A 15,685-nucleotide genomic window follows, 5' to 3' on the forward strand; every position below is an offset into this window, starting at 1 on the left:
AAGTTTATTCTCAAAGAATCTAAAACTTGTCCTGGAATGAACTTGCTGGCCAGTTTCTTTTAAGATACATTATTAAACATTTATTTTTCAAGAGACAACACACAATGTCACTGGCTCTTTCATGCAGACATTGCATCGGCAACGTCCAGGCCCTTTGATTGGGAGGAAAAGCAAAGTCTTGCTCCCTTATCTGAGTGCAAAGTATAACTAGCAACAATGTCTACAGATAGCAGCCCAGATGGAAATCATCTCTTTGACACGGATTATTAGTTCCTCTTTGGAACTAATCTCAATCTTTGTATTAGACTTCATTGTCTAAGCTAATACTCCTGAAATCAAGGCTGCCCTCTGGATTATATGTACCTGGGTGGGCTCCGAGGAAAATGCGCTTGCAAATGGATACTGATCAGTTTTCTGGGGTGACGGAGGGACATGGACAATCTGTTTCAGCAAGTGAAGACCTCCAAATGAATGGAAACTTGGGGGGGTGACTGGGCAGGCAGAAGCCAGCAAGGACTGCGTACCCGGGGAAGGAGCAAGGAGCGGGCTGATGGCGCAGAGGAACAACGATGGCGGAGAGTGACTGGTCCTGTCCATGCACCCGAGTGTGGGGTTAGGGTCAGTTGTGGGCAATCCCATTTCTGGCCGCCCCTCTACCACCTTCCTGGGCATCGGTGCCCATGATGACAAGGGCCTTGTGCCCACCCCTTTCAAAAAATGCTTTGCACCTTGCTCACGCCCTCGTGCAACCTGAAGTAGGAGCCGCAGCCTTCGATACACTTTTACTTTTTCATTCATTTCACTCAGAGGCCCTGGTGCTGGGACATGACCTTTCAGGGCACAGTTTTTGTCAGGTTTCTATGGAAGCATGCAGCTCTCCAGCCATTCAATTTGTGCTTTACCCGGGGCTCAGGGGCAGGGTGGAAAGCCCGTGGGCTTCGGGGTCACGCGGATCCCGGTCGGAACCCTGGTATTCCACTGCTGACTCGGGGCAAACCGGCGAACCTCCGTAAATCTCATCTCACCTGAAAAGCTTCCCTGTCTGCACAGCAGAGGCAGCCATTTTAGAAGGTTTTGTGAAGATTAAGAGAGGTAGTAAATATTGACACACAGGAGAAAACTGAACAGGTGGCCATTAAAATAAACCGAGGAGTGAGGTGTTAAACAGAGGCGTGGTCGCTCGGGATACGGTCACAGGTCTGGTGTCATCAAGGTGAAACCTACTGCACTGATGAAGCCGTTTTTTTTTTTTTTTGTGACTATTTCCCACACTTTAAATTGTAAATGTACCAGATATGGTAGTCTCATCGATGGTCTCCGGCACTCTGAAAAGGTTATTATTGCGCTTTAGCTGACCCCTCACGCTCCCTTCCTCACTCTTCCCTCCAGGCTGCACACCCACTGAAGGACCGAGCCATCCAGCCCTTCCTTTCACAGCTGAATTTCTGTTTCCACGGCCTCCTGACAGTTCCTCTAGTGCAGGGGTTTCCCACCAGTGGGACGCAGAGCTTCTAAAACTTGCAATACCTGAGTATTTCGCTAGGGGCACTGGCCTCTTTCCCCTTATCAATGTTTCTCTTGTCAGATAAAAAAAAATGACAATGGTTGACAAAACAACAGCTGTCTGGTGTGGATGAATAAAAATTATGCCTATTTTTTGTCAGATTGGCAAAAATACACTTTTTTGGTGTGTCACAGAATTTTCGTAATTAATTTAGGTGTGCCATGAGAAGAAAAAGAGGGGAAATTGAGGCCCTGGAGTGTAGAAAGTCATCAGTGCACTCCCACCACACACACGGCCCCGTCACCGCTGCGGCTTTGCACTGTGCTGGCCACCACCTCCTCTGCAACAGCAGCTCTGAGCCTTGGCTGTGTATCAGAATCACCTCGGGGCCTTTAACTTTCTATTTTTACACGGATCCCACCACCAGAGAATCTGGTATAATGGTCTTGGGTACAGCCTGGGCTCTGGGACTCCTCACAGCTCTCGTCGCTGTGTAAGGTGCAGCCGAGGCTGAGGACCACTGCTGAGAGTCCTCTCCTTGATTTACATAACATGGCAAAGTTCTGCTTCTCCGACTCACCAAACACTTCTGAAGCTCCTCCAGGGGTCTCACTCAAATCCTGTTTAGAATGTGGTTTTGTGTAGTAAAGGATGCAATTGTTATAATTAAGGTAACTAATGGTTGGAGTCATTGCTATGGTACTGTTAAAGGAATTCTGCAATTCTTGGTTAATCAGAAAGCTTACTGAATGCAAGTTCAAGGGCCTGCTGGATGGGTATGGGAAAAGGGAGAAGGAAGGGAGGATCTTACGCTTTATGACCCAATAACCCTGTATATCTAATACTTTCTCTTCTATTGTATTTCATCAGGAGTGTCAGGAATATTAATCTTAGCAATGGCTGATTGAGCACCATATTGTATCCTCACATGGATCTATAACACGCGTGTATTAGAAGTTTGATGAGATGGACTAGCCTCATTTTACAGCATGAAAGTGGGTGTAGGGAGGGCTAGTTGTCCAAGGTCACAAGCCTAGAAAATGAAAGCTTCGGTTTTAACTCCGAACAGGTCCCCTCTGGACCAGAATCTTAAGTAATTCATGCCAAATGTGGGGGAATTCCTCCAGAAGTCTTACTTGGGGGAGATATTCAAATACTCAACATCAGTGCCATGTCACCCTTCGGTTTTCCCCGTCTCCAGGCCAGGACCCTGCAAACTTTCTTCCTGTGCTTTGGTGTTGATACTTCTCATCTTCTGGTTACTCAGGCCACCACTACTGCAGCTTGCCGGTGGCCCTACTGGCATGCAATGTCCAGAGTAAGATAATTGCAAGAGTCTTAGGCACTGACCAGTTGTCAAGGGCATTCTGAGGGAATGGCTAAGTCAGTCATAAAGCAGAAAATTTGCGATAGTGGTTGGATTTCTATGTTCAGGAGAGAGTGTTGGAAAGAAAGAACTAGGTTTTCATTGAACAGGAGTGGCCAGAGGTGGAGGTGCGGCCTTCTCTGCAGGCCTCAGAGGGACGCTGAGGGTGCAGGAGAGAGGAAAGAGTACAGCGCAAGGAAAGATAAGGAAAATACTCTAGGAGAATGTGAAAAAGGGTTCAACAAAACCCTTCCTCCCTTCCCTTCCCTTCCCTTCCCTTCCTTCTGTTATCTGTGACCTTTCTCCCAAAGCTAACCAGCTGTCACTTGAACCTGTATTCAGTAAGCTGATTAATCAAAAACTTCAGATTTCCTTTAACAACACCATAGCAACAACTCTAACTACAAATTACCTTCATTGTAAGATTTGCCTTCTTGACTACTCAAAACAACGTTCTAAACAGGATCTAAGTGAGAGTTTACTACAGCACTGGCTAGCCAGTGCGAGATCAAGGCAATGCTGGAAAGAATGTAGTTACATGAGGGGAAACAGTTGTTCAAAGCAGGACCCAGGTCAGGGCCAAGGACAAGGACTTCATTTCCTGCCCTCTGACCCTTCACCCTGAGCACACTGGAGGGTACACCGGTCACTTCAAGTCTGAAAAGGCTCTGGGTCTGGCTTCCAGGAGGTGAAGTTTCACACTCAATCACAGTAACTAGATGGGGCCCTGTGGCTCACATAGTTAGTTCCTCTTCCATCTAATGGCTTCCATCTTTTTTTTTTTTCCATTTCCACTGCTTCATCTCGCACATTTCTTTGGGCTTGCCTGGAGCTCTGTGTAGAAGGGGCACACTGACATGCACGGGATTTCCACTGTGAACGAGGCGCTGTGCATGTCACTCCAGCTATCAGGGGCATATTCACTGCAGGCATAATCTGTTTGTATTTACGAGGCATAAATACGGAGAGGGTTTTGACTCGGGGGCTCTGGTGGAGGAGAGGGCAAGAAGAAAAGGAAGAGAGAGGAGGAGACTTTGGAGAAGAGGGTGGCTGGAGTGAAGGAGTAGAGAAGAGAGAGCGGAGGGAGAGAAAGGAGAATGTGTGAGGAGAGGGGCTTGCGGAAAGCAAGGCAGGAGATGGATGGAGAATGAAAGGACTGCGTGGTACAAACTATAGGGTAGAAAGAGGGCGTGGCTGAATGAAGTGGGCTGGACAGGAAGAAGACGGAGGGCGAAGATTGGAAAAGAAGGAAAAGTAGCAGTGGCTGATTCTCCACAGAAGGGATGAGGGGTGTTACAGACACTTAACTGTGATCCTCCCCCAATTCGTATGTTGAAGCCCTAACCCACTGTGGGACAGTGTTTGGAGACAGGGCCTTTAAGGGGGTAATTAAGGTTAACCGAGGCCATGAGGGTGGGGCCCTGATTCAATAGGACTGGTGTCTTCATGAGAAGAGAAGGAAGCACCAGACCTCGCTCTCTCCCCCCACTGGCTATATCTTGATCTCCCCTATGTCAAGTGATAGCTAGAAGGTGGCCATCTGCCAGCCAAGAACAGGGTTTTTCCAGGAACCAATCTTATAGACACCTCGATCTTGGCCTTCCACCATCTGACCAGTGAAATAAGTAAATTTCCATCGCTTCAGCCATCCAGCGTGTGGGGTTGTTCTGCTGTCATAGCCTGAGAGAACTAATCCCAGGGGTGTGAAGTAGAGTGAGTCCAGGAGGTCTCTGCTTCACGACCTGCCATCTCCGGGGGAGTGGGCCGGAACACGCAGCTTCAGTTTCTTCCTCTGGCCTAGCAGACGTGGGGACCCTGGCTCTCTAGGCCAGCGGATGACGTATCCACGTCCACGTGCACCAGCATCAGCGGGTGGTGAGGCTTTGGGTCTCATTTGTAAAGTGAGGATACACACGGTGCCAGCTTTGCAGGGTGTTGGGGGATTAAATGACGGTTTGCCCCCACACATACCTCTGGGTAGGGAGGGTGCTCTGTTAGCCGTCACTGTTAGCACTGTGTGTGTGTGTGTGTGTGCCACACTTATTTAAGACAGTTCTTTTTGAAGGGCAAGGTCTCTTGAGATGTCCCACGCAGCAAAAAATCTTGAACTGTTTCTGTGTCTCTAGGTTAAATTGGGTTGAACCATATGAAACTGCCATTCCCATAGGTGAAAGGCAGCAAGTGTTTTTTAAAATAGGAGCATTTCACATAAAACCCAGATACATGGATGTTCTTTTAGAATCTGAAGGTCTGGCCCTGTCGGGCCACATTGGAGCGAGCGGTGAGTGCCCACTTGGGGTGGAGCATGCCACCCCAGGACGTGGGGTCTCAGCCACACGCCCATTCACTCAAGCACGGGTCCAGCCTGGTCCTATACAAGGATTGCAGCCTTCCACCTAGTATACTGCCTAGAGCTGTGGTGACGTGTTGCTGCTGATGGACCCTGGGGGACACGTATATTTTCTTTTACAGACAAAAGCACTAAAACCACAATGCAGAGTTGGGTTAGCAAATGGCAAGCACAAATCATCTCAAATCAAACAGCTGAGGCCCTTGGAGAATTCAAATAGACCAGGGGGAGCCATTCCAGATTCTGCTCGTCAGTTTGCACTCTCATCTGGGCTGAAACTGTTCCCCTTGAAAGGTTCACATTCACATGCAAGTCCCGTCACTGAGTATCTACATGTGTTCTTCTCTCTTGTTCGAACTTTTATGTTTAATCACCTGCCCTGCGTCAATTTGTCCAGTGAGAAGAACTCCCCTAAAACAAAGAGGTCTGTGGGAATATCAGCTGGCCAGCCAAAAATATCAGGCCCTTAACAACAACTGGCATTTTGGGGGCTGGGGAGCCTAAAGTTATTTTGTTTTGCAAATGAAGAAACTGAGGCTCAGAGAGGTTACTAAGCTTGTGCAGAGTCACACAGCTAGGTAGGAGAGCTGAGATTCAAACCCCATTCCCTTTCTAGTTATGGTGGGTGTCAACAATACCGTTGAGGCCCACGTAAGTTAGTTCCCCAGGCGTAGATCCAATCCCGTGCAAGTGAACACTGCACGGACACATCCCTGTCACGGGAATGGGATTTTGTTGTAAGTGGTCATGTTGTGAGTGGCCATGGTGAGAGAGTTTCTGTGCCCTGGGCTGCTGCAGCAGGCAGGGAAGGCTGAGCCACAGGAGAGGGAACAGTGACACGCCTGCAAGAGACAGCCTCTTCCAAAGCCGCCCCTTGGTGAGCCCACACTCTCAGAATGCGATGTTTTGCTTTTCCCTTTCCATAACAACGGGCATTTGCATTTCACCTTCTAACTTGCATACTTTCTCTAACATAGTATCTCATTTAATACTACCAATGGGTCCACTGGACTAGGTATGTATTATTCCCAATTTAACGGACAGACAGAGGCTCAGAGAGTTCAAAGATCTTCCCCACAATCATACAACCAGGAATGGTTAGGGCTGAAACTGGCATAGAGAGAGTTTATAATTCCAGATTCTTCATTCTCTTAGTTCACTACGAAGAAAATCGGCACTATCACATGGGTGAGAGTAGGCTTCATTACAGCTAAGTATTTGGTTTTGTCTTTGTTAAGTCTGAGTGTTGGTCTTTTTATGAGATGAGCTTCCTGGCAAAGCTGGTACAAATTCAGCATTAAGGAAAATAAAGTATTTGAGTTAGAGAGGGTACCAGTGGCCCTGAAGTGTGGGTGTCAGACACCACCCTGAGGGGCAGTGCCAGCAGCTCGGGCCAGTCACCACTTGTTGGGCTCTGCTTTCCTTCCTGCCCGCCCCTGGTTGGGCCCCCATCCTTTCTCAGCACAGAGTGTCCCTCTCCGTCCTAGGGAGCTGACACAGAGTGTGCAGTGGGGAGAAGTCATCCGGAACCTGGTGTCCAAGTCGGGATGTCCCTTTCCAGAGGGGTGTGGCTGTTCCTGCTGAACCACACGGTGTCCAGGGGGAAATTCCTCTCTGTAAGTGCAGGGAAACCCCAGAGAGCTTTGGGGAGGCAGTCGGTGATGGTCTTCAAGTATTTAAAAGGCCAGGAAAAAAGAGGTGGACTTCTCCTTGCTACTTTCAAAAGCAGAGCAAAGACCAATGGAGAGACATTTGCAAATGTCCAGATTCCGGTATAATACAGAACATTCTGGCAGCCAGTGGTGTTTTAATGGAAGGAGCTGCCTTAACAAATATGAGCTTTTTGGTGCCGTCGGTATTGAGACTGAACGTGAAATCTGCTGTGTAGATAAATTCTAAAAGCCTGTTTGAATTGCATTCCGTATCAGCCTCAGGGACGAAGCAGGAGATGATCAACAATTTTCTGTGACATTTTAAGGACCTAGCACATAAATTGCCTTCAAGAAATGAGAATTTTTGTTAAGTCTCCTCACTATATTGGAAACATATAAAATTGCTATTTTCGTAGGTAATAAAATGGTTGAAGGTCAGCAGTTTTATATAGTTCAACATAATTCATACAAAGACGGAAGAATAGGCTTGATTCTTTAGACCCACGTTACCTAGAGAAAAGGGACGCTCGTGCAACTGTGAGGGGTTCACTGTGTGTAGGTGTTTTGCTGTTCTGGGCCGAATTGAGTTTCCCCCATAATTCACAGTTTAACTACCTTAGAGTGTGACTGTATTAGAAGATAAGACCCTTTTTTACAAGGTTTTTTAAAATTTATTTTTAGAGAGAAGGGAAGGGAGGGAGAGAAACATCAATGTGTGGTTGCCCCTCATGCATCTCCTACTGGGAGCGTGGCCTGCAATCCAGGCATGTGCCCTGACTGGGAATCGAACCTGCGACCCTTTGCTTTGCAGGCCCGTGTTCAATCCAATGAATTTACACCAGCCAGGACTGAAGATAAGACCTTTAAATGGCTTATGAAGTTAAAGTGAGGCCCTGAGGGTTGGCCCTAATCCAGCTGGGCTGGTGTCCTTATAAGAGGGAATTTTGACACACAGAGAAAACCCAGAGGTGTGCTGCACAGAAGAAAGACTGTGCAAGGCCACTGCAGGAAGGAAGCCATCTACACATTAAGGGGAATGGCCTCTGAAAGAACCAAATTGACGGACATGTTGGTCTTGGACTGCTCGTCTCCAGAACTGTGAGAAAATTTATTTCTGTTGTTTAAGTCACTCAGTTCATGGTATTTGGTATACAGGGGCCTATGGATACATGGAGGATGACTGTAGGGATGAAGGTGGACAAGGAGGGCTGGGAAAAGAGGGATTTTCAAAGTCCCCTGAAGACCATGCCAAGGAATGTGGTCTTAATTGGGAAGGAAGAGAGGGGATGCTGATGACCTGGGAAACCGGCATAAACACGTATGATATGCTCACCAGATGGGCTGGTGAGGCCAATACATTCAAAGAAATCCTTAACTAAGATCCTATTAACATTAAATTAGATTTTAGAGTGGAATGGGGTAACAACTACTTCCTAAACAGTCTTTTCTAAAAAAAAATAATGGTTAAGAAAGAAACTGGTAAAAAATCACAACCAATTTAAGAGAATAAGCCACATTGAGGATAACAGAAAAGCCACCAAGGAATATCTTAATGACAACTGTCAAATGTTGGTCTCGTGCTGAGGGCTATATATTTGGTAGGATGTGGTTTAAGACAACCGCGTAAGCTCTGCATGGCCGTTATTGGTAGAATAGGCCCCGAAACTGCAAATAATTCATGGTATTCTATAATTTGTCTTTGATTCCTTAGCACTAAGGCCCTCCCTGTGATTTGGAGGCAGACAAACATGCGTTGGAGCCGGAGCTCTCGTCTGGCTCTGTGACCTTGGACACGTCATTTCATCTCGTTCGTGTCTTCCAGCCGGTGTTAAATCTGCTGCTTCCGAGATGCATGATAAAATGGGGTAATGAACCGGCCTGTGGGATTATTATGATCCAAAGCAGAGTCACACTGTGTTCATAGTGAAAAAATCTCTGTTTAAAACAAGTTTTAATTAGAAATGGCAACTGAAGGACTAGTCAAGAGTAGACCTCTGGGCTGCTCGGTAGAAAATAAAGAATCCTTCCAGGGTCCATGTGGCAGGGTGGGGACGGTGTGTGTTATGGAGACCGCGACACCTTCAGTTTAGAGACATGCTCCATCTCTTGGCGCTTATAGGACATTAACTAAGCTACTCACCACTCCTCACCTGAAAAACGGGGACGTGGAGCCCGTATATGCAAAGCACCGGCCCATGCTAGGTGTGCATTAAAAAGACTCTATTAAGCTGGTCATAACAGCCCCTTCTCTGTCAGCAAACCGAGCAACTTCGGAGAGGCCATTTCATCAGTTATTGAGGACCGCGTGTCACTGACGATTACGGAATACCAACTGGATGTTGGAATGTGTGTCCTTCACCGCCAGCTGATTCCAAGAATGTTGCCTGGGCCTTGGTGTGTATTTGTCTCAAGATTGTGCAGAACAGGAAGCAGACGTTCCTTGAAAAACCTGGTTTTCTTTCTTTCCTGAGTGTATCCCACAAGATGGGGGATAGGAGACCCCTGAGAAGAGATTTCCTTGGGCCTGGAGAGAGGGGGTCAGGATTAGCACCTCTGTGAGAAGTGAAAGTGCTCACTCTGTGGGGTGTCTGGCCCGCCAGTGACTTTAGACAGTGACTCTCAGACCCTAGACAGGGGTTGACAGCAGACTCCACAGACATCAGGGACAGGCAGTTTATAAGACTGAGCATAACTGGTAAGAAGAAAAACCTCCTTGGTATTGGAGGTGGTGGGGCAGGAGCCTGATCATTTCTAAAACTGAAGTTCCTGTATGCATGGACTCTCGGAATCAGATTCAAGTTGAATGAAAGAAAACAAAGAAATGTGATATTTCTGCAGACCTGTGTTTTTTAGATTGCTTGACACCCGCTCTCATGGTAAGACACTGGAGAATTTAAAGATGAATTAATTCCTACTTCTTGGGGGCTCAGCAGCTATTTGAGAGCTGGAGGCGGTCATATAACAACACCTGGTGGGTAACTATCATTCAGAGTGTCGCAGGGACCCAACTTGGGATCAGCTGCGGTAAGACCACTCAGTACAAGAGGCAGACAGCTGAATTTTGCTAAAGGCAGACAGCCAGGATGATGGCTGAGAGTTTCTCCTGAAGGGATATATTAAAATACACTCCCCCAATCACTGCATGCCAATACCACATTATGTAATCGCCATAGCTATAAACTTAGGCACTTCTCTAGACCCTGATGTTCTTTTGGCAGTAGGCCCACTTGATAGGACGAAGTACAGACCCTGGTAACGGAATGAGGAACTGCAGAGTTAATGATTCCCATGAAAGCACCGAGAGGTTTATCTCCACGGAGTCCGGGGACTGAGAAGGGCCCCAGACGTCAGCCAGCTCCTCCTGCCCCTTCCATTCCCCGATCCCTCTTATTTCACAGGGTCTGGTCAGATTTAACAAGGCCTCAAGACTGTTATTTGAAAGACCACGAGGATGGTCATGGCCTTGGTGGAGCAGGTGGAGGAGACTGGGCTCCAGGTTCACCCCCACCCCTTAACCGCTGTGTGAACAAGGGCCACTGTTGTCTCCTGCTGGACAAATAGCGCTCCCTGACTGGGAGTTTAGTCTCTGCCCTGCCTGTGCACTGCTTAATCATCTGAAATAGTTGTTTTGATGAACTGCTGGCAAGTTACTTTCTTGTTTACAAACTTTTAATGATCACTCCATTAAAAAATTCAAACTCTGTGGTTTGGCATCCAAGTCTTTCTTATGACCTGATTCCAGCCAAGTCTCCATGACCCCTTCCCCATCTGCCGGCTAAGTCTTTTGAGCTTATTTCCCTTTGTTCCCCATGCCTGCACTTTGTTCCACTAGGGAAGCTCTCCTACCACTCCCCACGCTGGTATCTTTCGTGGTTTTCCTAATACTCTTCTTCCTGCTTGGAACGCCCCTACCACCATCTTATCCATCCTTCAAGGCCAAATTTCATGTTACCTCCTCTGAGGGGTCTTCCCTGAACATCCATCAGATGGACCTGAGTTTGAGATCAGACTCTGCCACTTACTTCTTAGAAAACTTCAGGTGGTTACTGAATTTCTCTAGGGCTCAATTTTCTCACCTGTTAAATGGGCCCATTAAAACCCATCTTGTAGCCTTACAAAGTACACATGGATTAGTCATATTATTATAAGGTACTTAGCACAGTTCCTCGTACATGGTAAGTGCCAGAGAGTGTTACACATTACTCTAGTTTTTCCAGACACCTGAGGTCTCCTTTTCTCTGAAGCCTCATTCACTATGAGCCTCTCTGATGTCTTTTTCGGAAATCTAACTTTGCGTTTTACATGTAGGAACACATATTTTATTTTCTCCATTTGACTGAGCACTCCTTCCAGGTCCTGTTTTATTATAGCTGGTGTCTTTTGCAGGGCCATCTGTACAGCAGGCCCCCAAAACCACCGACAAAGGCTGACTTTCTCGGGTGTGAGACAAGGATTTGCTTTCTGTCACTTTCCCTTCTAAAGGTTGACAATGTTTTTTAAAAAACTTAATTGCCTTAAATATGAGAATCCCAGTTGTTGGGCTTCTGTTTTATAGAAATGTGGGAAATCAGTTAATGAAGTGGAGATTTAAATTTTAATCAAGTCTTGGGGAATGGCATGCGTTTGAAGGCCACGGGCAGTTTGCCATTTTCCAGCGCACATTCCACATTCCGTGATTTGTGTGATAGCCGTTGGGAAAGGTGGTTTCATGTCCTAATGAGTGCGGAAAAGACCAGATTCTAACACCCACTCATAGAAAGACAGAGGACACATTAAGAAACAAAAACATGTGAAAATAGCTAACTTCCTAGCATGAGTGATGATCAGAAAGTTTTGATTATGGGTGCCCCATCAAATTTATTCCTGAGATAAATTTGAGCAAGTTACTGGACCTTTCTGGGCCACAGTTTTCTCAACGTATAAAGTCAAGATTATAGCAGAATTCTAGTAATAATGTCCCAGATAGAATGTGAGTTTTAAATGCAACTATTCATTTTTATTATGATTTAGTTATTTTTTCATTTTGTTTTACTTTATTCTTATTGTTGACACTATTACAGATGTCCCCACTTTACCCCCTTTGTGTGCCTCCACTCAGCCCCCACACTATTCAAATAAAGCACTTTGAATAGTGCTTGAGACAAAAGAAGTAGTCAATAAAATGTTATAAATTAATGTCTTCATTAGTAGACACAAATGCAAAGGGAGTATTTGAGAAAAATAAAATAAAAAACGTAAATGTGCGAGAAGCCCTGCAGTGAAGAAATCAGCATTTCACAGATAATAAAAGCTCACATTCACGAAGCTCTCATATGCCAGACACTCTGATAGTAGGCCCTTTTTACAGATTCCTAACTCACCCCCAGAATACCTTTATATGAATAGATATAACTATTGGCTTCATTTAACAGGTGAAGAAACTGATGCTTGAATAGGTCTGAGTTTGCAGGGCGGTTACCAGGTAGAGCTGCATCTGAAGTCAGATGTGTGTCTCCCCAGAACCTGAGTTCTGGTCCACCGTGGTGCGTAGCTTCCCACATTTCGCTTTGGGTTATCCTTTTATCACTAATCCCTGAAACTAGTGAGCCTCGAGATGCAATTTGGGCAGGAGAGCCTCACTGCCCCAGTGGACTGGGTTCCTGGGAGCCACCATGGTCTTCCCACCTCAGTGCCTCCGCTCACTGGCTTCTGCCTGGATGCTCTTGCCCCTATTGTTTCTTTGATGGTATTTTAATCCTCCTCCAAGGTCTAGTTCAAATGCAACTCTATGAGATTTCTCTGACTTTATCAGGCAGATTTCCAAAGCCCCACTCAACGCTGTTCTCCACGTACTTCTGTGCTGACTCTTACACACGTTCTCTCTGTCAGGGCTAGGCTCAAAGAGCCTTGGCAAAGTTTCTGGCATGGAGTGGATACTCAGTTAAGGGTACCTCTTTCCTAGTCTCTCTAGGGTTTGATTCCTGAGCCTGGGGCTTTTTGGGTCCTGGTTCACAGAGTCGGGATCTGTGGGGGCAGCTGACAACCTGGGCCAGGTCTGGCTTATGTTCAAATCCTTTTCCGCTTCAGACAGCGGGGCTCCCACACTCCCTAGCAGTTCATTAGTTAACACGGATGGCCTCGCTCCATCCTCTCCTTCGGCCCCTCTGAGGTGAACAGGTATGATTAGGTCACACTGGGCCTCTCATCATCGTCCTTTTTGGGACAACCCTGACCTGTCCTTTCCAGGGCGCTGTCCAGGTCTCCTTACAAAGCCCCTTGGTGGCTGCGCCTCAGATGAGTCAGCTGGCTTGGGCTTCATTAGCAGCTCTAATTGCCTTTCCTTTTCAGGCTCTTTGGGGCCTCCCCAGGGCCCAGAGGCGGGGCCTGGCAGGCCTGGTTTCCAGAGATGGAGCCCGCCTGCGTAGGAGCTTGGGGTGGGAAGTCCTCGCTCCGCTTCTGCCCCCTCCCCCGCCCCCCGGCACGTCATGCCACTCTGCGCTGTTCTCAGCCGCACCCATCCCTGGGGCGCAGTCTGGCGCCACGAAACCGCTGGCCATCCCAGCTCTCCAGCTGCCTTCGATGAGGTCATGGGGTGGGGTCCTGGAGACCCCCTCCAAACAGGGTGGGGGCTCCTCCAACTGGCCCGGGAATAGTCGAGAGGGTGAGGAGGAAGAGATGAGAATACTTTCAAATGTCCAACCCACTGCTGCCTCTCTTGAGGCCGTGTGGCCAGCGTGGGTAGAAGGAGAGAAAGGGAAAGGAGAGAATGTAGGGGAAGAAAGACGAGGAGAGGGCGGGCACTGGTCCCTCGTTTCTTCCATTAACAACCGTGGACGGGGAAAGGAACTAACAATTTCTCTTGACCACCTTGCAATGAGCTGATTGAACTGCCTTCTCGGTTTTGAAAAATAATGTCCTTCCTCTGATCTTCATCTCATTCCCTTCACGGAGACCACAAAAGGCAGAGAAGCCATTATAATCCACCTTATGTAATCAGAATTGGACGCAGAAGGGAGAGAGAGCTCAGACACAGAGAATGCGTTGGTGCAGGAAACACAGGTAGAGCCCTTTGTAACCCAAGCACGGCGTAGCACCTCACACTCTCACCCAGGCCCCACGGAGTGTTTGCTAGTGTCTCCCGATGGGTGGGTTTTGCAGACTGCGGCTGCTTAGATGTCTCAAGCCACTCAAAAGCTGGGTCAAACCCACAGAGCTTTTTAATTTCTGCCGGTGAGAACATCTGTGTGCATGGAGGAATGAGCTCAGGGCTCTGCTAAATGCAGCGTGCTGGAAGAATTTGCAGACCTCCACAACTATCTAGGTTTTATTTTATTTTATTTTATTTTATTTTATTTTTTGCACCTGGAAGTTTGCCTTGAAAAGATGGGAATGCCGATAACAGACTTTTTCAGGGAAATTGGAAGAACACATCACATACTTGTGCCTTTCCTCCTAAAACCACAAGCAATGTCTCATCTGGCCAATGCATGGAAAAATACGAAATTCTTTAGTCTCTCTACTTCCTACCTGTTTCTGAGGCACGATCAAGAAGGCAAAGCTACTGCATTGAGATAACAGCATTGTCAGTCAACTGAGACTGGAATGAACACACTTGGTGTGGAACTCTTCCCCCCCAAGACATAATAACTGTAACCTCATCTCATGTGGCTACAAAGGAAAAAATCAAATGACTTATTTAACGTTTAAAAACATGCTCTGCAAAACAAGTTTATAAGCAGTCATAGTAACTGTATTTAAGAGAATTTTTGGAATGTTATTAAAAAACTTCCGTGGGAAAGATTTCTGAGCTAATAGAAAGATCATAGCTCCGGAAGTTGAGTTGCATATAACGGAGTAAGAAAACATAGACACTCTGGCCTCGGTAAAATCAGCCCATCACCACATTAGCGAAAGCCAAGCACATCGGATAGAGATTTTGAAGACTCGCACGCACTGTCTAAAGGAAACGGCATTTTTCATACAGTCAAAAGCTACTTCGGAGAGGTTTGCGGGTCGAGCAGAATAGAAAATAGGAGAAAGCACCACCGCTGAGTTCTCGAACCTCTGATATATCATTCGTTGAAACACTTTGTATAAGCTCCTCGTTTCTTTACAAGTAGCTGTTTTAAGTTCCCCTGGGAAATATTTTTGACAAAGGCCAAACGGGAGAGAAGGAGAAATACCACAGAGAAGTGGTAGCTTACCTTTTCTAGGCATTGCTGACATCACACTTCCCACCAAAACATGAGGCTTTTTGGCTTCGGTTGTCCCATGCAGTTAGAAACCATTTAAAAAAAATGTCAAGCAGAAATACGCATTTATTATTCAAAGCCGCTTCAAAACAACACAAAAAACCGCTTGATGAAACATGAAGCACTCGTCTGCGCACGAGAACACATTTGAAGCTCGGAGCTCATGCTGTTGGAGGAGGTTTTGCAACTGTCTTCCTCAGTTTAAACAACCTCCTGCTCCTCCCAGGCACTTGCCAACTGCTCTAATTTAAAGCAACTGCGATCCTTCCCATAATACTCACATTTCAAAGAGCTCAATATATACTCTCGTTAGGAATGAGTAGGAGCGGGTGGCGTTCTTCTACAAACCCCAGCCTGAGGCAAATCAGAAGCAAAGGGTTCAGGTATCAAAACACTTCTGTTCCTTTCCCTCTTTTATCCATGGATCTTCTCACCGTGTTACTTCAAGTTGCTTTTGCCTTTTCAAGTGGTGCCTTGAGACCGATCGGCATCACCTCACTGGAAGCAAAAAGTGCACCGGACAGTTTATGTCTCAAGTTAGGGAACAAGAATGCTAGTGAAATTGTGTTTAAACAGCCCTTT

The 15,685-nt window shown here is 46.7% G+C and overlaps 1 protein-coding gene across 1 annotated transcript in view; it reads right to left on the bottom strand.

The window, feature by feature from the left end:
• Positions 1–15,439, bottom strand: part of C1QTNF7 (C1q and TNF related 7) — a 93,244-nt gene extending 77,805 nt beyond the window's left edge. Inside the window, exon 1 of the mRNA XM_037045618.1 lies at positions 15,056–15,439. Within this exon, the coding sequence (XP_036901513.1) occupies positions 15,056–15,077 (22 nt within the window). The 5' untranslated portion in view covers positions 15,078–15,439. The remainder of the gene's footprint in view (positions 1–15,055) is intronic.
• Between the last annotated feature and the right edge of the window lie 246 nt (positions 15,440–15,685).

Source organism: Sturnira hondurensis, unplaced genomic scaffold (assembly GCF_014824575.4).
Source record: "Sturnira hondurensis isolate 20B ecotype Veracruz unplaced genomic scaffold, ASM1482457v3 Scaffold0000780, whole genome shotgun sequence".
Lineage (NCBI taxonomy): Eukaryota > Metazoa > Chordata > Mammalia > Chiroptera > Phyllostomidae > Sturnira > Sturnira hondurensis.